Source organism: Drosophila ficusphila, unplaced genomic scaffold, assembly GCF_018152265.1.
Source record: "Drosophila ficusphila isolate 14025-0441.05 unplaced genomic scaffold, ASM1815226v1 contig_198, whole genome shotgun sequence".
In the NCBI taxonomy this organism is placed as follows: Eukaryota; Metazoa; Arthropoda; class Insecta; order Diptera; family Drosophilidae; genus Drosophila; species Drosophila ficusphila.
The window spans coordinates 8,354,883-8,380,418 of NW_025064092.1; the positions used below are offsets into that span (position 1 = coordinate 8,354,883).

General features: G+C 39.8%; 1 protein-coding gene and 1 long non-coding RNA gene across 8 annotated transcripts in view; one reads left to right on the forward strand and one right to left on the reverse strand.

Moving 5' to 3' along the window:
* Positions 1-2,584: 2,584 nt before the first annotated feature.
* LOC108095313 (transcriptional regulator ovo) lies at positions 2,585-25,337 on the reverse strand. Of its 5 annotated transcripts, none has more exons than XM_017196386.2 (5): positions 24,140-25,337; positions 6,680-8,167; positions 4,773-6,508; positions 3,846-4,529; positions 2,585-3,751 (listed from the first exon to the last, which is right to left on the reverse strand). In XM_017196386.2, exons 1-5 carry the CDS (start codon positions 24,570-24,572, stop codon positions 3,566-3,568), a joined length of 4,527 nt encoding a protein of 1,508 aa, XP_017051875.1. In that variant the 5' UTR covers positions 24,573-25,337; the 3' UTR covers positions 2,585-3,565. The 5 variants fall into 5 exon arrangements, with proteins under 5 accessions (XP_017051875.1, XP_017051874.1, XP_017051873.1 ...); XM_017196385.2 differs by having other exon boundaries at positions 4,773-5,276; positions 5,331-8,167; XM_017196384.2 differs by having other exon boundaries at positions 4,773-5,279; positions 5,331-8,167.
* LOC108095314 overlaps positions 8,888-25,536 on the forward strand; it is a 109,753-nt gene continuing 93,104 nt past the window's right edge. For all 3 annotated transcript variants that reach the window (XR_006245313.1, XR_006245312.1, XR_006245314.1), the window contains exons 1-2: positions 8,888-8,990; positions 11,454-11,657. This is a non-coding gene — a long non-coding RNA (uncharacterized LOC108095314). The remainder of the gene's footprint in view (positions 8,991-11,453; positions 11,658-25,536) is intronic.

Below are 25,536 nucleotides of genomic sequence, written 5' to 3' on the forward strand. Positions count from 1 at the left end.
AACCGAACAATTTCAATCTGAACAACATAAAGCCCACGAAAGTATATATATTATATAAATAAAGGTAAATAAATATATTTAAATAAATTATCTATAAACAGAAACGGTAAAGTAAATTAAACAAATCGTATTTATACACTATGAATGTCTAGTCGTATTTTCAGTATTATGTAAACCGCCCTCCCTTTTCCCCTCCCCCAAAAAATCACCGTAAAAATATAAAAAAAACTATAGAAAGCTAAGCTAAATGAATGTGAAGTAAAACAAAAAAAAAAAAAAAAAAACAAATTTTTGAAAATGCAAACTAAAAGCGAAAATAAAAAAAAGTAAACAGAAATTATGTGTGTAGCGTGTACAATAAAACAGAAATAACAAAATATGGTAAACAATTTTTAGAAGCATTTTTAACACATATGAGAAAACCAAACTTAACGTTTAAATAACGATGAAGTGCAAGCGCAAAAATTTAACGAAATGTGTCTGTTTTTAGTGTTAGATTCGATGTAAGCGAACCACAATAAAAAAAGAACATAACAAGAATCATATATATATACATAAAGATCATTACGATTTACTAAATCAATGTGTGTACACGAACGGAAGAGATTTTTAAAGGGAAAGTGTGTGTTTTAAAGTCCGTTCATCATAATATTCTTGTTCTGTTTTCGGTGCGTTGGCATAATTCCCTGGCCGAAGGGTTTATTACGATTATAATTGTCTAGAAAAAAGGTCCATAATATCGGTTACTGCAATATAATAAAATTATTGGAGTATGGGATCTATGTCATCGCACTGGTCGCATTCTGAAATGCGCATTGTATGTATTTGAAAATATCTATATTTTTTTAATTACCCTTAGTTTTGTGTATAAAAAATGCAAATTAAATATACAAAAAATAAGTATTTTTAAATGATTTAATCTTAGTGCATAATTTTATTAACCATTATAATTTCTTATTTTAATAGTAAACATTTAATGGATCTTTATTTTTTAATTTAACACCAGCAAAAAGGAAAATATATATTTTGTCAGAGTATTTGTGTTTTAATTTATTTACGTTTCACTTTCATTCTCGAACGGGTGGTTCATATCAGATATAAAGTATACATCTATCTGTATAAAATATCTATATGCGTATATAAATGTAAAGAGAGTTGTATGAAGCAAGGAACACAAATTAACAAAATTAAAAATTGGCGCAATTTGCTCAACATATTAAAGGAAGATACATCTTGCAAAACAAAATCACATTTCAAAAGCAGTTACATTCCCTGATTTCCCTTTTTCTTTGATTAATAGTGGAAATTTTAAAGAATTTAGTTTAACTAATAAAACGAAGTAGCCGAAGCAAAGCCATTAAAAACTACTCGAAAAAAATTAAATAAAAAACAAGAAACACATATATTCAAATTCATGATAATAACAAAGAATAAATAATAAAAGGGAAACGCATAAAACCGAAATGAAACCAAAAACAATCTAGTTTTTATTGTAATTCCGTGTCTGTGTGTGTATTTCAGTAATTAATGTAAAAAACATAAAACCGAAAAAAAAAACAAATCTAACAATAAAATCGACAAGATCAACACAAAAAATGGAACAAAATCCAAACAAAAAAATTGTAAAAAACTAAACGAAAAAAAAAACACTGAACTTAAATAATGAAGGACAAAACATAAAGAAACTAGCGAAATAAATAAAATACAAAATATTTGAAAATAAACAATGAAGTATTTCTCATTTCATTGAAATAATGGACTTGCCTTTTGAAAAATTAAATGGATTTCAAAAGATAAGTGCACAAACCAAAATCAGGACCGTTTGCAAATTAATGCATACTGACCTGACCACTCCCTTTTAATCAAAAATAAAATTTACAAATATTTTATTTTGTCATATTTAATGTTTATTAATTAATTCGCATCTCATAATCTTTATATATAGTATACATAATTGATAGTTTAAAAAAAACTTTTATTATCAACTAAAAAGCAAATTTTTTCATTCAAATTTTGATATATATAGTATATATATTAGTTTTTTTTTTGTAATTTTCGTGTTGGTTTCATACAAAATTCGTTTAAAATAGTTTTAAAAAAATTTCAAATTTTCAGTGGAAGTCTAAGATTTTTATCAATCAAATTATCCTTTTTCGTTTCCGTCTTCCTTAGGAGTTTAAATTTTGCCTAAGCTAACTAAATTTAAGTAAATATTTAAGTTTGTTGTGTGTGTGTGTGTGCTGAACTGATATATTTATATATGTGTGTAGATATGTGTGAGTGAAAGTTTTCTAGTTAAAAACTACGTGTTCCGAGGGAGATGATTAAAACAAGGACTTTCATTAGCCAAGTTTCGATTAACTCCCTCGATTGACCACCTTGCTCTTCTTCTTCTTTCTCATTGGGGCTGTACAGCGGGCGGTGGGCGTGGCGCCGCAGTGCACAGCCCCACTGGAATCTTAAGCTATGGTTCTTAAATCCGATTTGTCGTTTCATCCTTATTTTCCATTTAACCAACACCAAGCGATTGCACAAAAAACCCGTTGTTGCTTACAACAAATTAAAAGAAAAAAAAGCGCTAAGCTAAAACAGAAATAATAATGCAGTTTAATGTAACGAACGAAATCGTTATCAAATTCAAACTCAAATTCGAATCCAGATTCAAAAGTACTTTAACTTACAGATAAAACTAAGGCTTAATTAATAATATACCATCAGATATACAGTTAGTGGTTTTGTTCATTAAAGATCAGTACAATTGGTGGTATTGCCTAAGTACTAAGATTAGTGCAAGATATAAATTCAAAGAACTATCTTTTCGCAATTCGATTTTCCATAATATGTTGTGTTTGTGTTTGTTGGGCTTTGACTTCATTCATGAACAGCTTTAGTCTAGTTTTGTTTTTGTTTTTATCGATCTTAGCCTAGGTTATTTGAATGCTTTGCCTCTTTGCAATGTGGTTTGTGATTAAGTAATAAATATTTATGCATATGGTTGGTGGTGTGTTAAATATGGTATCCTTGCTCGATTTCTTTCACGATCCCTTCCTTCCTTCTCGTGCTGAAGACAAATAAATGCAAACGTTTGCAGCTTGTTCGGTTGGTAGCTCTTAACAACTTACAGCTATATTCTTTATATACTTTCTTGTTATATATATATATTTATATATATTCCTAGGCGTACGAGTAATATTTCATAATTTGTGTGTTGCTCAAAGCATCTTCTAAACATTTTCCTTATTCCTAACGATAACTTTTTGACTAAGAAGCGGTTTTCCAAAAAAAAAAAATAATAAGAATGTAATAAACGAAAATTCAAGATTAACTATAAACATAAGTGTTCAAGTGAGAGAGATTTGCACAGCAAAGTGAGTGGGGGGTAGCGTGATGATAAGTCCTACAGATAGTAGCTAATCCTAAGGCTAGGCAAAAATATACAAAGTAAGCATAATCTCCAAAAATTCCGTATCCTCCGCGGGGGGCAGTTTTCAAAAAACTTCAAAGTCACAATATTGGTTTGCTTAAGTATTTCGCGTTCTTAGATCCTAAGTGGTGCAGCCAGCCACTAATTGTGGACTGGCATGGGCAGCTGGCCGAGCAGATTGTTGGCGAACTGCGAGTTGGTGAACTTGAAGTGCCGCTTATCGTAGAACTTCAGCAGAGCCGGCGAGAAGGGATGGTTGTTCTTCAGGTGCAGATAATGCACCTCCGGTTCGCAGGTGGTGTGGCCGCACTCCTCGCACACGTACATCTATAATAAATAGTGGACATTAGTTGTGAGTTCCCAGTCATTAAAGGCTTTATACATCCTATTAATTTTGCTAGGAATAGAAACGCCTTCTTACCTTGGCCCTGCGCTCCTTGTAGGCGTACTGGTGCTGCACACTGTGCACCTTCTGGCAGTGCGACTCCAGCGAACAGCGCTGCGTGAAGCTCTTCTCGCACAGGTTGCACTTGTACGGCCGGACGCCCGTGTGGGTGCGCGTGTGCCGCTTGAGGTCGAAGGTGTCGTTGAAGCCCTTGCCGCAGAAGGTGCACAGGTAGCGCTTGATGTCCGAGTGGCACTTCATGTGCCGGTTGAGCAGGCGCTGCAGCGAGAACGTCTTCATGCAGACGCGACACACGAACTTGTTGTTGCCCGACGAGGAGTCCTCGTTGGCTCCTCCAGAGGACGAGCCCATGCAGAGCGCTTCAGCGGATCCGTGGCTGCTGGCATTGCTGCTGGCACTGCTGTTGCTGTGGTGCTGGTGGTGTTGCTGCTGCTGCTGGAGCGACTGTTGCTGTTGCACCGACTGCTGTTGTTGCTGCTGCACGGATTGCTGCATGCTTTGCTGCTGCTGCTGTTGCTGCTGCGGCGAACCCTGCTGCTGCTGCTGCTGCGCGTGGTGGCCATGCTTGCTGAGATCATCAATGCAATCGATGTTGCGAATTCGGTGATGGCCACCGTGGGCATTCTCCACCGCCAGTGGGTTCTTGATTCCGTGTCCGCCGTTCACAAACTCCAGCTGTAGATCCGGCGGCAAGCCCAACTGTTGAGGAAATGGTAAAGGTATCGATTACTACGAGGTATTCTGGGCGATTTGGCATTTAAGGATTCAACAAAACTAAGACAATCACAGACAAACACAAACAACAGGCTAAAAAGCACACAAAATGGGGTTGGCTCCTGGAAGGACTCGTCGGTAAAAGGTTTAGTGCAGGCCCTCAAATCAAAGAAATAACCTTCTGGAGAACCGCACTGCCCAATTTACCAACTCCTCTTCCGCACTTACGCGCCGCTGCAAAACTTTGCTCTCGTTCAAAACGGAAACGGTGGGCGACGGCGCCAATAAACCGGCTGCCGTGGCCGCCGCCGCCGAGGCCAAGGAGCGCAGGGTGGTGCGATGCACCGTCTTGGTGGCCGGCAGTTCTGGCGACGATTTCATCGTGGATATCAGCGTGATCATGGTGGCGCCACAAGCCACCGCTTTGGCCCTGCCGCGCAACTTTCTCCCCGAGGAGGACGAGGATGCGCTGCAGTTTCGATGATCCGATGTGGAGTCTTGAGTTTCAGCCTTTACCGTTGCTGTTTCTGTGGCTGCCTCCGCCGCCAAGGTCACCACCTCCTCTGCCTCGGCTGTTGTCATCTCCGCCACCTCGGAATGCGATTCGAGTTTCATCTCTGGCTTGACCAGCACATCGAGCGCCACCATCTCCACAAACTCCGTGTACCTGGTCGTTTTCATCAGGGTGAATTGCTTGCTGCTCGCCGCCGGCGGCGACAATGCTGGTTGCTCCTGCTGTTGCTGCTGTGATTGGGTATTTAGTTGACGAAAAAAGGGATTACTTACGCTTTGGATGAGTGGCTTGGTGTCCAGCAGGGCGGCCGCAGCCGCTGCCGCTGCATTGGCGTCCAAAAGCGGACTGTTGCTGCTACCGCCGCCGCTGCTGTTGCTGCTGTTTGTGCCGCCCGAGCTGCTGCTGCTGCTCATGGGTCGCTGCAGGTGGGCGGCCGCAGCCGCTGCAGCAGCAGCCGCAGCAGCAGCCGCCGCAGCAGCCGCAGCAGTTGGCGATGGCAGCGACATGTTGCTGTTGTCGTGGCCATGACCATGGAGATGCGCATGGTGCGACTGTTGTTGCTGCTGCTGCTGTTGCTGGTGGTGGAAGTGATGCTGCTGCTGCTGTTGCTGCTGCTGGTGATGTTGCTGCTGCTGCTGCTGGGCATACATGTTGTGCTGCTGCTGGTAGGCGTGCTGCTGCTGCTGGTGATGCGATTGTTGCTGCTGGCTGAGCAACTGCTGCTGCGACATCATGGCAGCCTGCTGCTGGTAGCCGCCGTGCTGCGGCTGCTGCTGCATCATCAGGCCACGCGTGGCATGTTGATACGACGGCGGCGGTTGCTGCTGCACGTGCTGCTGCTGTACATTGTGCTGTTGCTGCTGCTGCTGCACATTGTGCTGTTGCTGCTGCTGCTGCACATTGTGCTGCTGCTGCACGCCGTGCTGTTGCTGCTGCACACCGTGCTGATGATGCTGCTGCTGCTGTTGATGTTGATTGCCGCCATTCCTGGCCATGTTGTGGGTTAGCTGCGTCAACAGATTCTCGTGCAGGGCGTCCAGCTGCGCCGTGTTGCCGTTGTGCTGATCCACCGGCGTCACCGAGTCGGGCGTCAGCGAGGGCGTGGACACCAGCTCGAAGTCTTGCCGCGGACTCGTCGACTCCTCGTCGTCCACGCAGCTGCGCTGCAGGAACGAGCTCAGATCAACGGCATCGGACAGCTGCTCCAGCAGATGATCCGTCTGCGAACTCAGCATCAGCGTGGCCGTAAACTGCAGCGGATCCACGGCACCGTTCGGACACTGGCCCGAAGTGGCCAGATCCGACATTATAGCATCCTCGTAGGCGCTGGCATTGAACTGCCCCGAGCTGCCCATCGTCGCCTGGATAATGTTCTGCGCAAAGGTGCCGATATCAATCTTGGCCTCATCGTACTCAATGTCCGGCTCATCCTTCAGTATAATGCCGTACGCTGAGGGATTGCCGCCGTAGAACGGATGACCCATTATCGAGGATTGACCATTGTTGTTGTTATTGTTGTTGTTGTTGTTGTGTTGATGGTGATGATGATGATGGTGATTATGGAATTTGGAATTGGAGTCGTTATAGTTAGAAACACTGGCGAAGTTCAAAAGATTATTACCATCGAGATGACTGTTTGGGCCACCAACACCGCCACAATTGATGTAGCCATTGCCACCACCACCACTGTTTGATCCTGGGCCACCACTACCACCTCCGTTTGCCCCGCCACCTGCTGCTCCTCCTCCACCGCCTCCTCCTCCTCCTGCAGTCCCCGATCCTCCCGAGCCAGCGGACATGATGTACGCGGCTGCAGCTGCGTTTTGCAGGAAATTCGCTGGATTGGCGTTGAAGTGCGCGTGATTTCCGGGACTCTGGCCCGTATTATTGCTGGCCGTGCTCTGTTGGCCGCTCTTGAGGCTCTCGTAAAAGGGCGGCAGTGCGCCCGTGGGCGGTGAATTGGGTCCGTAGTTCCCTCGGCCGTCACGACCGCCGCCCATGCCACCTCCTCCGCCGGCACCGGATCCGGGTGAGCCAGCACCACTGCCCGCGTTCTGATTGCCGCTCGAGGAGCCGCTTCCGCTGTTCTGACTGCCAAAGCCCGAGGATTGAAAGCCCTGACCGGCAGCACCACCGGAACTACTGCTATTCCGTCCGTGTCCGGCGGCAGCGGCCAATATTCCGGGCAACGAGCGCACCAGGCGCGGATTCAATCGCTGCGACTGGGCCAACAGCACTCTGGCGGCCAAGATGGTGCTCCTGCGGCGTGCCTCGCGCACCTGACGTGCCCGTTCCAGCCGCCTGGCGTTCAGTTCCTCGTCCGAATCGTACGAGGGACTGCGGCGCCTGGGCACATGGTAATCGATCGGCTCCTGTTGCTCGGGCCCCAGCTGATCGAGCGGCGGCAATAGGAACCCCGATCTGCCGATGCTACTGGTGCCGTTGGGCAACTGGGACTGCGGTGCTCGTTGGATGACCGAGCAGCGGACCGCAGGCGCTGGATCTCTGGGGGGCGGCGGACTCGGACGCTGATCCGCTGGTGGCGGTGTGCTGCTCAGGCGCAGGGATATGGGTTTCACTACCGGCAGTGGCGGCTTCTCGTCTACAATCAACTTGCAACCGCCATCGGAGTCGGAGTCCGAGTCAGAGTCGCTTTTTGGGGAAGCTGACGAGGATGGGGCGATCGATAGCGATAGGTCCTTGGGCTCTTGGGGATATTCCTTGCGTTGTGCCTGGGTTAAAACCACGCCGGTGTTGTAGAATCGCGGCCGTGGCGCCTCTACGCCCACATCCACCTCGTCTTCGTCCTCTTCCTCCTCCTGCTTCTGCTCTGCTTTGCTCTCCCGTTCGTCGGCTTCTCCGCTCTCCTTCACACGCTCTTCCTCCTTCTTCTCGTCTTCGTCGTCCGCTTCTTGCTGATTTTTTGGTATGCTGATTGGGGATTTTTCAATTGTGCAGTCTTTTGTGGCTAAATCGGAGGTGGTGGCTTTAATATTATTAACCAAACTATCGCTTTTACCAGGCGGCGTTAATGGGTTAACAATATTATTTTGTGTAGTGGTGGTGGTGGTGGGGGTTAAACGCTGCAGCAATTCAGCGGCGAAGTTTTCTGCAAGAAAAAATTTAAATTATTAATCAACAGGTGCCCAAAAACTTTGATCAATTAAAAATGTAGATAATTTGTATAGAACTTTCGAGAGGCGACTGAAGAAACAAAGGAAAATTAAGAGTTACACTTCTTCTATTTTTGATCTTTTCGCTGCGGAGATCGCCAGTTAACTGTAACAGGAATGAGTTTCTAAAGAAATGCGTCTTCATTCCTTCCCTATTCGTCAAAAGTGCAAGCGTGTGTGTGGTGTAGGTGATTTTCAAACTTAACTGTATCTGCAACAGAGTTGACAGATAACAAAATAGAAATTATGAAATTATATATGTACATACATATTTTTTCATTTGCACTTCTTCAGTTAATAGGAGTTTTATTTTATACTATGTATGTCTTATAGACACTTCCCGTAATTTCATAATATTGCAAAATGAAAAATGTATTTTTAAAATACAAAATACAATACAATACAAAATAAAATACAAAAACTAAACAAAAATCAATTTTTATTGTGGGATTAAATAAAGTAAAATCAGGTAGTATTACAATAAATAGACGAAAATAAATAAATAGGAAGGAATTTTTCAGGGTTTTAAAGCAGCTAGGTTTTTGTGCGGCACTTTTACTTTATCTTCCTATCCCCCAACTTCTATTTCATTCCTTCTCGCTCTTGCATTTAAAGCTTGGGACAAATTTTAGTCCCTTCTTGGTTTTAGTTTTTCATTGGAAGTCGACGAAGACGCTTGAGAAGATGTGAAATATTTGTGAAAAGTAAAATAAAACCATGTTCAAGGCGTAAATTAATGAAAAATCAATCAATCACAAGGTAAGTTTTTATAAATAAGTTTTTTTTAATGCCCAAATTGAAAGATTACTAGTGAAAATTAGAAATTGAAAAACCTGAGAAAATTCTCAGGTGATTTTGACTTCTTCTTTCTCCCACCCCTTTCTTTTCATTAATGCTGAAAGCGACCTCTGTCGTTTTTTCAACTATCAATTGTGAGGGCGTATTGGTTTAGACCTAATTAAAAAACTAAATAAATTGAATTGGCTTTTGAATCAATTGCGAACGGGTAATTACGGCGTTTTACCAATTGCAAGTGCAAGTGCAAAGACAAAACGGGCAAAGACAAGGTTAGCCACTAAAAGCCGTCTTGGCTTTAAATCAAAACAAGTGCAGTAAAAAAAGCAAGCAAGAAAACCTACAACAACATTGCATGGTAACTTGTTATTGCTATTGTTGTTGTTTCGATCAAGATCAAGGCTTTTTGTTTATTTGTGTGTGTTGAGTTGTTTGGTAGCGTGGGTGTTCGTGTTGTTATTGTGTTGCTTTTCTTGGCCCTTTGCGATCGTGTAATTGCATGTGTGTGCAATTACATGAGTGTGTACAATTACAAATGCCAATCACGCATTCGCTATCTCGCTCTGTTGGTCATGGCCAACTTTTGCAGTCGCCGCGCAGTCGGCTTAGCAGTCGCATAAATTCTAACTGTCAAATGCACACACACGCTTAAATGCAAAAGCACAGTTGATCAATTATTTTAAATTAAGAAAATAAATTTAATTAATTTTAATCTTTAAGTCATAATTTCTATTTCATAATTTCACTTATAAAATTATGCACATTTTACAAAATTCAAATTTCGTTCCACTGTAAACTAAAAAGCAAAAATAATTGATCGTTTGCTTTGCCGATTTAACGCATGTTTCCCAACCCCTGCGAAATGCCTGGCATGCCATTTATGTTTTTAATGGGTTAATAGACAAGCCACGCCCACATTCTACACGCCCACCTTCTACATTTTACATCGGTTCTACATGTTAAAAGCCGTAGATCATTAATGTGTGTGTGTGAGTTTGCATTGCCATAGTTGTAATTTATTTTATTGTGTTAAGGTCAAGGCGAGTTGTAAAATGTTTATAATTACACGAACACACACAGAAAACATGTTTGAGCTTGAGTTTTTCAAGTTGAAAATGAAATGCGAAAAAGGCGGCGTGTATTTGTTATATTTTTGTATCACTTTTGTGTGTTGCTGCCATGAGGAAATGAATTTCAATTGAAGTTGTATTGTGTACTATAAAAAACAAAGCACAAACATTGACCTCGAGCCAACAGCAATTAAAACAAAGTGAGAAAATAGAAAAACCAAGCACTAAAACAATTAGAATTTTTCTAGCTAAGCGGAGAGGGTAAATGGCTGATTACAAAGAATCTCCTCGTCCATCTCGGTCTCGCTAACACGGCAGAGTTCAATGCACGTTTTATCCTTTACCGTAAATCGATTTATATTCTCGCACCATCTCTTTCGCACCGTGTGTGCTTAAACTTTTCAATTTAAATTTATGCCCCACTGAAATCGGCGGCTTCCACCGATTTCGTCTAGCGCGAAATGCGTCGTAAAAACACAAAACAAAAAATGACAAAAATAAAGAAATAAAACGAAGAAAAAAACAAATACGCAAAAACGCAGAAAAAGTACGAGTTCAAATAAAAAGCTAAATATCTTTGTGTGTACATGCACTCCGAGAAAAATTCGAGTATTTTCTGAGAAAAATTCTAAACTTAAAAAAAAACCTTCGTTCAAATTAATTTAGATATTGCCATATTAATAATGTACCATTTTTAAAACAATCATTTTTACAAAACAATTTTTTTTTCAACGATTGATTTTAATGACTGATTTCTTTGTGTGTACAAATACATACTGTATATATGTAAATTGTGCATGACAATGCCGACAAAGCAAGCTTCTCGATCCAAACCGTTGAAGTTGTCGTCTAGAATTCGTAATACATTTTTTTTCGCGCCCTCTTCGTACGTATGGATTTGTTGATTTTACGGGTTGCCGCCTGCTAATTGGGTAGATGAACCCAGGTTGCTGTTAATTTCAGTATTCTGCGGGAATTTCCAGGTGATTTCAATGAAGTAGTCCCTTTGAGTGGGTGGAGATTTTTCGTACGCGTTCAGTTCCTAGTTGTGGGTTTCTGTCGCCGAATTTTGTTTTTATTTATAAAGTAGGAATGTTAAACACATTTTTTTTTCTTTATTTCAATTTTTATGCGGGTGGCACCTGAGTATTGTGGTAAATTACCAGTACTTTCCTTATAAAGATACAACCCTTTTAACCATGGGCGTTCAACTTACTGTTTATAGAAAACTACTAAATAGCAAGCGACACACAATGTTTAATGGAAACCAATATAATGGGTTTGTATTTTATTTATTTTATAAGTTCAAAATATGTATTATTTTTGCACTCATCTTTATTTCTTTTCTTCCAAATAGTTTATGTACATAGTTGAAACGAAGGAAATACATAGTCAAAAGAGAGATGGCGATTTTAGTCGAATTCCAAACGCATTCTGAGCTTATCGCATATTGAATTCCTGGCATGCACGACAACTCGATGACGGCACACACACCCATTGCCCACCTTCGGCTGCCTCCCCCTTTGGGCCAACCGTCCTTCTTGGTCTTGTGCTTCTTCAGGTTTGTTTTATAATTTGTTTTTTTTTCTGTTTATTTGTTGTTGTATTTTCGTGTGGTTCTGTGTGTCTAATTGAAAATGCCAAGCACGTTGACAAAGGCGGTAACGTTTTCCAAGCAGCTCTGCCCATATACAAATACATACATTTGAATGTATATCTCTGAGGCTATATATGAATATATCTAGTTATATAGTTGGCTATATAGTTGGCTAAACAATGAATAGATCCAGACCCAGCCCAACGTTTTAGTGGCCCTCTTGGGTCCACGATGCTATTGATAATAACGCTGATCATGCTGCAATATCTATTGACCCCGATATTAATAACATGCACCAGGTGCTGTTCTCTTGATTAGCCATTGTTCGAACATTAAGTAATGATCGGATCTGCCAGATAACTACTTTGGGTTGTAGCAAAACTGAAACGCTTACCGAATAACCTGCCATGATTTGACAAATCGTTGATAAAAATCTAATTACTGGGGTATTTGAATCAGTTGCCATAGCTGCCTTGCAGTTTTAATAAGTTCATAGTTGGCTTTCTTGAGTAATTTTTAGAAACAGAGCATTACGAACATGAAGCAATGGCTAATGTCAGCCCTCCGTTGAGCCATGAACCTTTAGCCAACCGCCCACAGGTGACCCACTTCAAAAAACGCATTGATCCACCCCAGCAGCCAGCCATCGAAACTTTTGCTTTCGCAAAAGCTAAAAACAAACCAAAACGCTTGCAAATGTCGAACGGAATTTAATAGAGCATGAAGGCAGGCAGAAAACGTTGACAAATGCGAGAAAAAAGTCGGTGCGGTTTGAAAATGAGATGGAAATGAATGCGAGAGTGGCGGAGTAGTGTCATCGATTAGCCGGCAGACAGCTAATCAATTCCCTGGCTAACTGACAAGTGCGTGTTTTCTGCTCCTTTCAAATGTCCAGCAGAAATAGAATAGCAGATGCAGAACCCTTGTCAAGAAAGGGGAAAAAGAAGAGGAGACGGCAGGAAGGAGCTTCCTGCGATCCTGCCAAATTGATGAATGCATCCGTTTGAAGGAAGGAAGTTCGAGCTTCTAACAGGTGCTTTTTTTCGTGAAGGTCCTTTCCCCGATCCTTTTCCCTTATTTATTTTTTTTGCGCTGACCAAATGACCTAATGTCCGCGCGCTTCCCTTACAAATTATGTAGTGTAGTGTAAAAGCCTAAACAGCGAACCCTTTTCTTTTTTGCGGATCCTGGCTGGCAGCATTTAGCAATTCTAATGCCAAAAGGAACCAAGTGTTGTGCCAACCCATTTGCAACACGATCCGATCCGATCGGATATTGTTTTTTTTACTCTCTTTACTTTTTTCTGTATCAAGATCAAGATCGTTCGTTTTTTTTTTTTTTTGGTTTTTTGTTTCTGGGCAACAGACCCTCGGGACAGTCTATAAATTTATGGGCTCCTTTTCTCGCTCCCCAAATGAATTTGTCTCTAACGCCCAATTTGGCTTTCGGGTTTTTATTTTTGTTGATGTTTTTTTTTTTTCGGTTAAGGTTCTTTGGGTTTCTTCCGCTTCAGCTGCTGTTGATAGTTCGATTTCTAAGGGCTTCCAAGGTCTTTATTAGGCCCTTCCGTCTCGGGTTACCCACTCATTTTATTTCGCTGGCCGCAGCAAACTTAAAATGCATTAAGTGCCATGCAATTAAGTTTTATCGATCGTCGAAAATCTGCCCATCGCGATTGCCGCTTTGTTATATATGTATTTATAAACATGCCTTGTTGTCCGCTCCACATATGTATTTAAGTATATAAATTATAAATTGCCGACGCGTTAACAAAATAATTTCGTTTAACTTAATTACATTTTTTGCGCTTGCTCGGGTGATGGGTTCTTGCTGGTTTTTTTAAGGTTTATTTTTGGGACTTTACCAAAATGTCCACTTTAATACCTTTCCAGTTCGATACCTAAGTCTTTTGTAAAACAAGGGGATCTACGTAACAAGTTGATCCGATACTTTATTATCTTTAAAATATGAGGTTTTTAAGGAATCTTTAATGGGCTTTAAGCGCAGTTCTTGACAGAATAAATTTTGAATGAAGTTTGTTGTCTAAGTCTTTTGTTTGATACAATTTCAGCAAGTTTTCCACCCCAATCTTAAAAGTATATATGCTTCTGCTGGTGACTCGTTTTCAAGGTCGAAATTGCAACGAATTATGGCCGCTGCTAAATGTTGGTTAAGCATTTAGTGTTTTAGTGTGTGAGATATCGCTGCTTGTCATCATCAACGTTGCCAACTACTCAGGGCCTCCGACTTGTAGCGTCTTAAATTGCAAACCACATGGATATGGTCCGAGTGTTATGTGTGTGCGTGTGTTTGTGCCAACAGAAACATTTTTACACAGAGCAAAAATATGCAAAAGAATGCCAGTTCAATGCTTGCTGAAAAATAAACGCAACTCCACTGATTGTTTCTAATATTTATTCTAGTGTAAAACTGTATGAACTAAGATGGTTTTTATTTTGGAGTAAACTTTTAGTAAAACAATTCTTTGCGTGTAGCATACACAGTTACAAACAAGCTGTGCTGACATGTGCTACGTTTTGTGCAGCTGCTAATTACAGTTGCTTTTATTTATTCGCTGCCAGTATGCATTTGTTGTTGTTGTTGTTGTTGTTGTATTTGCTGTTGCTTAGTGCTGTTCTAATGCAGCTTTTATGTGTGTTTTCAATTTGTTGCTTGCTTTTTTTGGTATTAATGTCAATGCTAACCTTGCTCTCTTTCATTTGACTCGTTTACATTGCAATTTGTGCTGTTATGTCGCTTAGACTTGAACTAAATGTGACATTGACAAATGCCAAATATGTTAGCCAAACAGATGGCAAACCGGTGATTATCCTGGATGGAGGGATAAAGACAATACTAAAACGCCCATTTGCCAAAGGAACTAATATCAGACAAAATTATAGTAAACTTTGCTTTGCAAAATTAAAGTCATTTCAATCTTAACCCCATCGAACCACCTTTGACCCGACTTTACAAACAAATTGGGAACGCACTAAACAAAAGTGCAACAAACTGTTTAACAAAAATAATGGAAAAGAAGCTGGGGAAAAACTGAAACAAAAAACAGTTTGTTTGCACACGACTAGGCTATCTTCTTTTGTTTTTGTTGCTCGTGCATTTGAATGGGGCAAAGTTTTAACGCAATTGCGTTAAATGATTTGTAAGCCAATGCGGCAAAAAAAAACGAAACAAAAATCGGAGGAGGCTGCACCCTGTTGTTTTTGTTGTCGCTGTAAAATGTTAATGAGGCAGGCACGAACTGTGAACGGAAAATCGCTTTTCGGTTCTATATACAGGGTGCGCCATCTCGAGCTTCGGTATGAAAATATTAAATAACTTTGGAAAAAAACAAAAATTCATGGAAAATGTTTTACATATATTTAGATTGATCCTTTACAATTCATTTGAGTTAGTTTTTGAATACAATATCGACTAAGTGACTTCCTTTGTTCTTGATGGCAAAAAGTGTCCTTTTTCGAGCATTTTCCATTATTTTCTTGAGCAATCGGCCGATATATTGGCCATTTCGGTGCGAATACTCTCCTTGAGCTCTGTGATGGTCTAGGGCTTGCTTATGTATACCCCACAAAAAGAAATCCGGCGGGGTCAAGTCCGGCCAGTCGATATCGCCTCTTTTTGACACAACGCATCCAGGAATTTTGCTGCAAAAACTGCATGGTTTCGTTTGCTGTCTGACATGGGACCCCGTCCTGCTGAAACCAGAAATTTTCTAGACCCTTAAAAAACTAACTCAAATGAATTGTAAAGGATCAATCTAAATAAACATAAAACATTTTCCATGAATTTTTGTTTTTTTCCAAAGTTATTCAATATTTTCATACCGAAGCTCGAGATGGCGCACCCTGTATATATATTCGTATATATCGTTAAGAGATCTTGGGGTAGTCAATAGTCACTTGAGAAATAACTACAAAAGTGTATGGAAAATTATCAGGTGCGGTTTTTAAAATATTTTGAAAACTTGAGGGTTATAAACTAATCGTACTTGCGGTTTTTGAACTATCAAAAAATATTTCATTATTTAAAAACTTCTGTTTTTCAAACATTTTAACTCTGCGATTTTGATGAAAAAATAAAAAGTATTCGAGCATAAGTCATATGTGGCTCAATTGGCTGTAACAATTAGCACATGCACATGGGCAGCCTTCGATGCTGTTGTTTTTTTTTCGCAGTTAGTCAGTCCATTTAGTCTGTCAGTCAGTCAGTCAGTCAAACAGTTGGCTCAATTTGACCGGCTGCAATTGTATGGTTTTAGTAGCTGTTTAGCATGCTTCTTTGTGCAACCGACACACAGACAAATGAGACACAAAATTTAGGTCAACGCATATAATATATTCATTCTGAAAATGCTTCTCAATTGGCAAGTGTTCGTGTGAGTTTTGTCTATATCAATATTTATATTTGTATTGGTCAGTTCCACAACACAACAGCAACAACAATGGCGAACAAAAAAACAATAGAAAAACGGCAAACACTTAGTTGACAAACTCATTTGCTGTGAAAAAAACAAAAACAAAACGTAACGGAAATTCATCAATTGCAATACAGTGGGTATTTGATATAGTTACTTTCCTGGGTAATCGGTGATGTAACTAGTTCTTTCGGCGGCTTACTTCAGCCTTCGATCCAGGTGGCTTTAAATTAATTGCATGCACTTGTTAATGAGACAAGTGATGAACCTTTTAAGAAACTAGTTTCGGGGATCACTTCACATATATATATTTACCTTAATTAAGCGATGCGTTTTTATTAAGCCTGTTTTTTCAGGGGTACTTGAGTGAGTTTAAAATTGTAACAGCCAAAAAATGCAATGGTCGCTGACACTTAAAACCTTCAATCTTTAAAGGGCTTCTGGTACATTTCCCTTCGCACTTGTGCTTTTCAGTTGTGTATTTCCCCTGCATTTTCTGTTTGTTTTCGTTTTCCCAACCGCATCTGGTTAACCTTGCCATACCGTTATATAGGCCCCCGATTACTACATAATATCATCATCTGTCAACGACAACGAGCCCGTTGAAATTTTAGCAAAGGCAACTAAACAAAAGCAAGAAACAATAAAAAAAAATCAATAATGATGATGAGCACCGGTGACGACGACTTGCTTAACTCTTGCTCTCAATATGTATTGCTAAATTCGAACGGGGAGTGAAAAACCAAGAGAAGCGCTCTACCTTGTTTTAACTGTAAACATTTAACAAAACTTTTTGTTGTTTTCCAGGAGATGGGTGACCCACATTTGCATACAGAAAATAACGAAACAAAAAATAAAAACGAAACCGAAACAAGTTAAGGGGGTGAAAACAACAGCGAGAGATTATGTTAAGCAAACACCCACTTACAACACGTCTCTCTGCATCTTCTCCCCCATTTTATCATTTTTTTTTTGTTCGTCTTTTTCGGATTTTGTTACAAATATGAAATTATGCGTATAAATTTTATTTTGGGTCTGAAAAATGAAATGAGCCAAAACCGCAACCAAAAAAAAAGTGGTTGCTCTTGTTGTTTTTGTTGTTGCTGTTGCTGTAAATGCCGCTCTGTTCATTATGACGTAACTGCTGCTGCTGTGATTACGGACCCGGTGTTAATACAGTTAAAGCGGCCTAACCTTGAAAACCGGTAGATTTTTTTTTCTTTATATCGTTTTTTTTTTACTCAATTTCATGTGTGTCCCACTGTTGTGTGTGTGTGTGTGTATGTGCATATCATTTATTACTTGGCTTTTATTTATAGTTTTTTGTTGCTGCTGCTCACTCTTTGCTGTCTGATTATTATTATTATTATTACTATTACTATTATTCGATTTGTGTTTGTTGGTAATTCTCACTTGCAGTCCACCGCCGAACAAAAGACTTAGGCAACGAACTTGATATTGAAATATTTGACGTTCGTCAATAAGAAAATGTGTGCATGTGTGTAAAGTGATGACAAATTTTGAATGTATTTTGGAGGGCATTAAAAGCGTACATAAGAAATTATTACGATTAGTAGTACTTTTTTTTAAGGCTATGCTTATTAAATGAGGATATTTGTTTAAGATTTGAATGGAAGCTTTAGAACATTCGAATACAGCATTTATACATATAACCTTTATAGGGTTTTCAAACCTTTTCCCTATATGTCACCCCTATAATTTCAAACAGCAGGTACAACTTAATTTGTTGTGCAGCTACCCACTCAAAGTCGATCATGTGGGTGCGAGAAAGATGCATTTGCAGAGTGGAAGAAAGAGAGAAAAAGCCGATCATCGCATATGGCATCTCGACAAAAAGTTGCATACGAACAAAAACAAACATCTGCATACAAACAGACATGCAGGCATGCATTATATGTATATACATATGTACGTACAGATACATATGTAAGTCTTTTCAGGTCAGGGTTGACTTGTGACTGACTAAATGAATGAATGAATGACTGCATGAAACTGCATTTAGCTGCGATTGTCTCTCTTTTTCTCGCACGACTAACTAAAGCATTGACAACTCGTACTATATAGTAGCCCCTCCCCTCTTCTCCCCTCGCCTCTCCGGTCCTCCCCTCCCACTGATCTGCCGATCTGGCCCCCGATCCGCGATATACCATATGCGTTAAGCACATTGCATTGGAGGCTGAGGCTGCACCTCTGAACTGGTTTTTTTCCCCAGCTTTCGGCATGACAAACGCAGCCATTGACAAACTGATTAAGCTCACACTCAGATGTTTATATACATATCTATATAATGCGGACGTACATATATAGATCTTCCTTTTTTTTTTTTTTTTTTTTGGCAGATATGTGAAATTTCATCGCCGTTTCGATTTTTTGTCGTTTAAAAGAAATTTCATCAGAGACAAAAACACAAAACCTTTGTCTCATTCGGAAATTGTGCAATTTACGCAGAGCTCATCTGCCGCAAGCAGAAAGTATCACCAAATAGCCCCCATTATTCAATTATGCTTAAAACCTATGGATTTTGTGAAATTTTTCGGCCATTCCGTTTCGATTTTTTTTTGGTAGCTTTGCGCAGAGAGATTTGCATAAAATTGAAATTTGTGTGTCGATTTTAATGGCTACAAAGTGTGGTCACCGTATTTCGCATTTTCAGGAAAAAGGAAATTGGGGTTGTACGATTAAAATTTGGACTTGACTTTCTCAAAGTAGTTAAAAAATTAAACAACATTTATTGATTTATTTCCAATTTATTACTGCAAGCAAACCTCAAATGCCCATAAGAGAGTCTAAGCCCTAAAAGTATGATGTTAAAAATATTTTAAATGGTGTTTAAAAATTGTATAATGAAGCTTAACTCACTTTAAATTAAGGCAAGACCTTAAGGCGGAAACTAATTTACATACAATCAATAAATAAATCATGTTTCCCCCTTCACGTGTTTATTGTTTTGCGTTTAAACAACAAATGGCTTTACGTGAAATATTCAAAGCCCATTACTATGAAATGTTAACTATTTAAGCCTGATTTAATTGGAAGTTATGTCAGATAAATTCGCACACTTGAAAATGATTTGCCATTGGAATAATATCTATACCTATCGAATTACACCCCCAACACACCTCGTCATTAATTTTTTTTTTAACATGTTTATTTTCGGTTAGAGCAAATAAAAACCGTTTCGCTGCCTCTCGCGCCTTTTGTGGTTTTTGGCCGGACCGAAACGTGTTTTTTTCGCTGATCTTCTGCCAACAAAAACGCAAATATTTCACAAAAAAACAGTTAACTTTTTGTTGTTGCTGTTGTTAACATCCAACGAGAATGAAAACGAGTTCTATATTAATTGTGGCCTGTGCTTTTGCTGCTTTGATTACAAATGTTATAAAAACGTGTTTAAAACAATAAAGAAAAAAAATCATACAAAAAATTAAAAATATACCCAAAAATTTCAAACGAAACAAGTTTCCCCTTTTCGGCCGCATAAAAGTTGATAATAATATTTTGCGAAAATTATAAGAAATTCGCAGCTAAAGCGATTTACAAGTTATTGACATTTGTGCGATTGCACAAAATTAATAAAAAGAGAGGAGGGGTAACAATCAGATATTAACGAAATCAGAGACAAAAGTCCCGCATACATTTAGTAATTTATTTGTTTTCACTCGCCAACTGTTAATTCGAATCCTTTATTCCAAATGTATTTTTGGAGCTTATATTGATCGGATTAAAAATTGTTGCTCCTATTGTTTTCTTATTGATTTTTGTTTATTCTGTTTTTTTCCTACTTCACTTCGACTGTTTACATTGATTTTATCATTGCCTATCCATATCAAAAGGTAATTCAATTAGAAATAGTTGCAGCCCATGGTAAAAGATTGCATTTTCATGCCAGAAGAACAAAGGGAGATAAATAGATATTGAGGGGGACAGAGACAAGGACAAAGAAAATACACGCACCATCGCACCGTCATCATCATCATCATTGCGCTGATCATTGCTCATAATCATGTACATATATATATAATATATATATATATATATCTGTCTGCTGTCTTTCGTTCTTTCTTCTACATCGCTCCTTCTTATTCATCTTGTTCTTCTTCAACTGCATACCAAAAAAAGGCAGAAGAGAGAAAAAAAAAGAAAGAAAAACACCCAGCAAAGGCGGACAAGAACTCGCTTCCTTTTTTTTTCAAATGTATATTCTACGTTCTTTGCTTTTACTTCTTCTTGCTGCTGCTGCCGCTGTTGCTTCTTCTTCTCGGTTGACAGCACTTGAGACCTGTTTTTTCGAGTCTCTCTTTCTTTCTCTCTCTGCGCTTCTCTCTCCCGTTTCCTTTGTGCTGTGTATTCTTGTTTGTTGATTCACTGCACAAATAAATCTCGGGTTTGAATGTTATCGAAGGTGTGCAGGATTCTCTGGCTGCCCTTTTTCGCTTTTCTCTCTTCTTTCCGATTGTCAAATATCGTTTTTGGTTGCGAGATTAAAAAAACCCTCGAAACAGGTAGATCTACACTCATCCATACATAGTGCACATTGTTTTATCAGTCTTTTCGGCAGGTAAAACTAATGCCAAAAAAATATAATGCGAGAGGAAAAGGAAAAAACAAACGAGGCGAAAAGAACACATTTTTAGTGCCTATTGGAGAAATCAAGTTCGTTGCCTAAGTCTTTTGATTACAGCGCGACTGAAGTTCGCGGATAATTTGGAAATTAATGATATTTTAAAACTTTATCGATACAAAATTTGTGAACTTTTTCTTTTTTTTTTTGTAACGCTCTTTAGTATTCTTTTAATACCCAAATAATAATAGTACAATATTAAAGTTTTGGTGTTGTGATTGCCTTATTTACTTCCCTACAATCTTTAAGAGCGTAGAACATCTCAACTGGGGAGGTCTGCCAATATGAAGCTAAATTAATCAATGCAACCCATTTACATATGCCCAATCAACTAGAGATGCCCATTTTCAACTCCAATTAGTTAAAGATCTCCGAGCGAAGAGACTGGGATCAATCGGACTTAATTGAATAAACAATAGAGTTGATTTGATTTCCAAAGAAAATCTCTGCGCGCCTGAGCACTCGCACTAGCACTATGAGGTAATGGGTTTTGGGCTTTGTTTTCCGTTGCCCCCTTGTCTTTCTCTTTTTGCATTTACCATTTACCTCATTTACCACTTGACTTTTGCTTTTGACTCGTCGTCTGTTTTTGAGACGGTGAGTGTTGTTTGCCGAGGGTTCGCTGAACTTGTCTCTGGAGAAGGGTCGCGAGGTCTTTAAGGGAACCTTTCGCTAACTTCCGCTCGAGGATTGCACCATCTGCGTGTAAGCTGCGTGTGCAATTGAAGTTGCAGTTCTAACAGCTGCTGAATTTGCATGGATCGCTCCATGCTCCTTTCTTCTCCCTTAGGTTTTTTCCTTTTCTTTTCTTCTTTTTTTTTTTTTTTTTTTTTTGGAAATTTCTTTATCGTTCGATCGGTCGATCAATGAATTTCCTTTCGGTTATTTATTGACTTTTACTAGCGGGACAGAGAAATTCGCGGCATAAAGATCGTTGCCTGCAGATAGAGAAAATGTAACAGGAAGTTATGCTCATAACTTCCAGCTGTGGAGGGCTGCAAAAAAAAGCTAGGAGGAATTCATGCCCATGTATGCAAGAAGTTCAGTTCTTTGGTTTTCTCAGGCATCTCTCTCTCGGTTGCCTTTGCCTCGATTTTTCCCTTTATCAATGTTCATCCTCCAAGGCCCTTTAGCATTTCACAAGCTCGGTTCTTTTGCCTTTTCTGCCTCTTCTGGTGGGTTTCTTCTCCCGAGTCATTTCGACTGGTTCTACAAGTTTTATTATGGCCAGTTGCCTTGACTTTGCTTAGGCCAAATGGCAGACGACATGCCTACAATGCACCCCACCCAACGTCCTCATCCAACTCCTCCTCCTCCTCCTCCTCCTCCTCCTCCGCTACCACCTCCTCCCCAGTTGAACTTGGCTCTCATGATCATGATGATCATCTTAGTCATTGTGTGTAGTACGAACTTTAGCGCAAGTCTAGGCTGCGAAAAAAGAGTTCTTTTTCCGCTCTACACTCTTTTCGCTTCTTTGGGGTTTGGCTTCGGCTTCGGCTTTGGCTTTGGAACTTCATCTTCTGGCAAAACTTGTACTTTTGCCTGGTCGAGAGGAGATTTTTTTCTAGCTGGCTTTTAGTACCTTGTACTTTGCCAGTTATATAATTTTGTTTCTTTCGTTTCGTTCTTGTTTCGCTCGAGTGTGTGAGTGTGCGCTCAAGTGTGTGAAGTTCTTGGCCATGGGCAAAGCCCAGTAAAGGTAGGAAAACACGAACCGTAAGCGGTAATTGAACAAAAAAGTGAACATGCAGTGTGACCAGAGAGGTTTTCAAACTCAGAACAGTTTGAGAACTCAAGATGGCAATGGGAGTTAAATTTTAAGAACAAAATAGGTAAATCTGAAGAAGACAAAAGTTAACAATAAGTTTTACTATATGAAACGTTTCCTAAGAATTACCATTGTTATTAAAATAACAAAGTCCAAGAAATGTAATAAATATTTTACGTAGAAATCAGGCAATAAAGACAGCTTCCCGTAAGAAGATGTGATCATCTAAGCAATTTTGCTATTTTCCTATGAGTATATAGGGTTGCGAAACGATTTCCCTTCAAATAGCTTCCATTACGATATCCGTAGAAATCATAAAAATTAAACAGCGGAAGCGTTCATAATACATTTTTAAGTGGATAGTCGGACGATAGAGAAAAAGAAGAAGGGAGCATGGTTGGCGATAAACAGGAGGAACCGAGAACGCAACGTGTTATTTAATTTAATAAATGTATATAGCACTCTACGCTCCATGGAAATAATATATATATAAGCTATAACCATGAAATATAATGCCCGTGTAAGGGGCAAAATTATGAGGCTGCGTGCGAGAGACGATTCTGCTGAAGTGAAGCCGAGCTATGGTTGAAAAAAAAATGTAGATATAATTAAGGCCAGACAAAGGGCAGTTAAAAAAGCTTAGAAACAAAAGTCTTGAGCGGAATATAACTTGAAAGAACGCAGAACAAAATTCACTTTCAAATAAAATCGAAAAGAATTTAATTAATAAACCCGCCCCGAATCAAAGAAAGTTCTCCTCGCATAATCATTTATGAAAATGTAAAACCTTTAACCTAAGACCACCGCCTAAACCGAAAATCGAAATGACTTAATAAGCATGCTGGGCGATTATATAACAGAAACAGAAAAAAAGGAAAATGAAAACAGAACGGAGACCACTACGGACACAGACTGGAGAACTCTGGGCTTGGGCTTTGGCCAAAAAAAAAGACCGTCAAAAAAAAAAAAATCAAAATAAGAACGCTTACGAAATTCAATGAAAGTGATTGATGTCGAAGTAAACCCATAGCTCCGCTTGGAGAATGGAAGATAGACAGTGCAAAGAAACAAAGATACACTGGGGACGAGTTCGTCATGGTGTGGGCGAAAAAAAACTAAAACAAATAACAAAAGCTGCCCAAAAGTGAAGCTTGAAATTTGAAAAGATTTCCAGGCAATCGATATGGCTGTTTGTATTTCTTGCCGATTTGCCATCGGGCCAAAAGACTGACTGACAGATTTGTAGCAATTATTTATCTAAGTAAATTAAAATTCCTTTCTTGTTCTGTGATTTTTTTCGCTGGAAGAATTCCAAACGGATTGTTTATTACGTTCTTGTCTTTTGCATTTTTTCGAATTTCATTTCAAACGGATTTTTTATATCGTTGGTGAGCTTTTAAAGTAACGATATTTGTTTTACTAAAAGACAGGAATTATTTGTGTAAAGGAAATGTTGTCTTGAAAAATACTGTTGTTTATAGCTAATCTATAAACATTGGTTCCTTAGATTCTTCGAGAATTCTTCCCTTAGCCATCGTGAAAGTTCTGATTGCATGGTTTTTTTTATACTTAAATTGTTTGTGTTACAGTGAATCTCAACTTACCATTTTGAACTTGGCCTGTAGCATTTTCGACTTCCAATTCTGCTCGATTTTGTGTTGGATTGGTGTTCGGGTTCTGATTTTGATTTTGATTTTGATTAAGGTGTTCGAGACTGTGGCGCGATTGTCCGAAATAGTGGCGGCGGTGGTGGAATCGCTTGCGCGTGAGGCTCAGCGGCTGCTGATCTGGATCGGGCGGCACCTGTCCGAGCACCTGTTGCCCCTGACCTTGTGGTTCCGGTGGAGGCTGGGCGGTGGGCGTGGGCGTCGGCGTCGGGGAAGGCGAGGGGCCGCTGGCACTGCCACTGGGACTGGGACTGAGAGGTGGCACCAAGCGCTCGTCATCCTGGTTCTTGTGCTGCAGCAAATTCTGCGATTCGAGCAAACGTTGTTGCTGCTGGTGCAAGCGATTCTTGATCAGGAATATCTTCGGCATGATGGATGCGATGCGATCAACGATAAACGATTAGCGATCAACGGAAACGAAACGCGACAGCGACACGCGACGATTTCAAGGAGTCGGCGAGATTGAGATTTTGTTTTTCGACGGGTGGACGAGGGACAGTCACAGTGGGTCCGAAATAAACAAAACACTAATCCAATTGTGTGTGTATGTTTGTCCGCCGCTCGTCCACTGCTTCAAAAAAAAAAATTTTTGATTTCAGTTTTAGTTTTTTCATGAGCCGAGCTCAAGCCAACTTTTGTTTGGCCCTCTTCATGTCTTGGAAGTTGTTCCTTTTTTTTTTTTTTAAATTAAAAGTAGTCAATCAGAAAGATAGTTTGTGTTGGAGGTTCTGTTTTTGGTTTTTTATTTTTTAAGGAATTTTTTTCCTAAAAAACGTACTTTAAAAAAATTGCCATTCAGCAGTGTCGGATTTTCGTTGTAAAAGATTTTGATTTAGTTTTTCATTTGTTTTTCGTAAGTGCTGAGAAAGATGTGGCTTCTTCAATTGTTTAGGGTTCTCAAACACTTTTTCGGGTCTTGTTCTTTTTTCGGCGCACTTGTAAAAAATATTACTTAAAAAAAATTTGTTTCTGTTTTGTTGTAAATCTGTGTATTTAGTATGCACAACACAGTGTTTTCGTATTTATAAAATTGATATTTGTGTGTTTTGCTGTTGCTTTGGTTTCTTGGGTTCGCCCAGGTGAGTTGAAGCGAAAACACGTGCATTCACATCGCCGGCTCGCTACTTACTGTATTCGAGGTAGTCAGTTAGGCCAAACCATGGCAGAATAAGTATAAGGTAGTCTCGTCGGGTCCGCCAGTGGATCTCGCCGCTACAACAAACTCAGTTAGACGGCGAATTCAAAACACCGTAAGTCGGGAGAACGAAAGAGAGCGAAACTTCGCTTTCGTATGAGTCGGAAAATAACGAGATATTCGCCGATGTCCAGGTGAG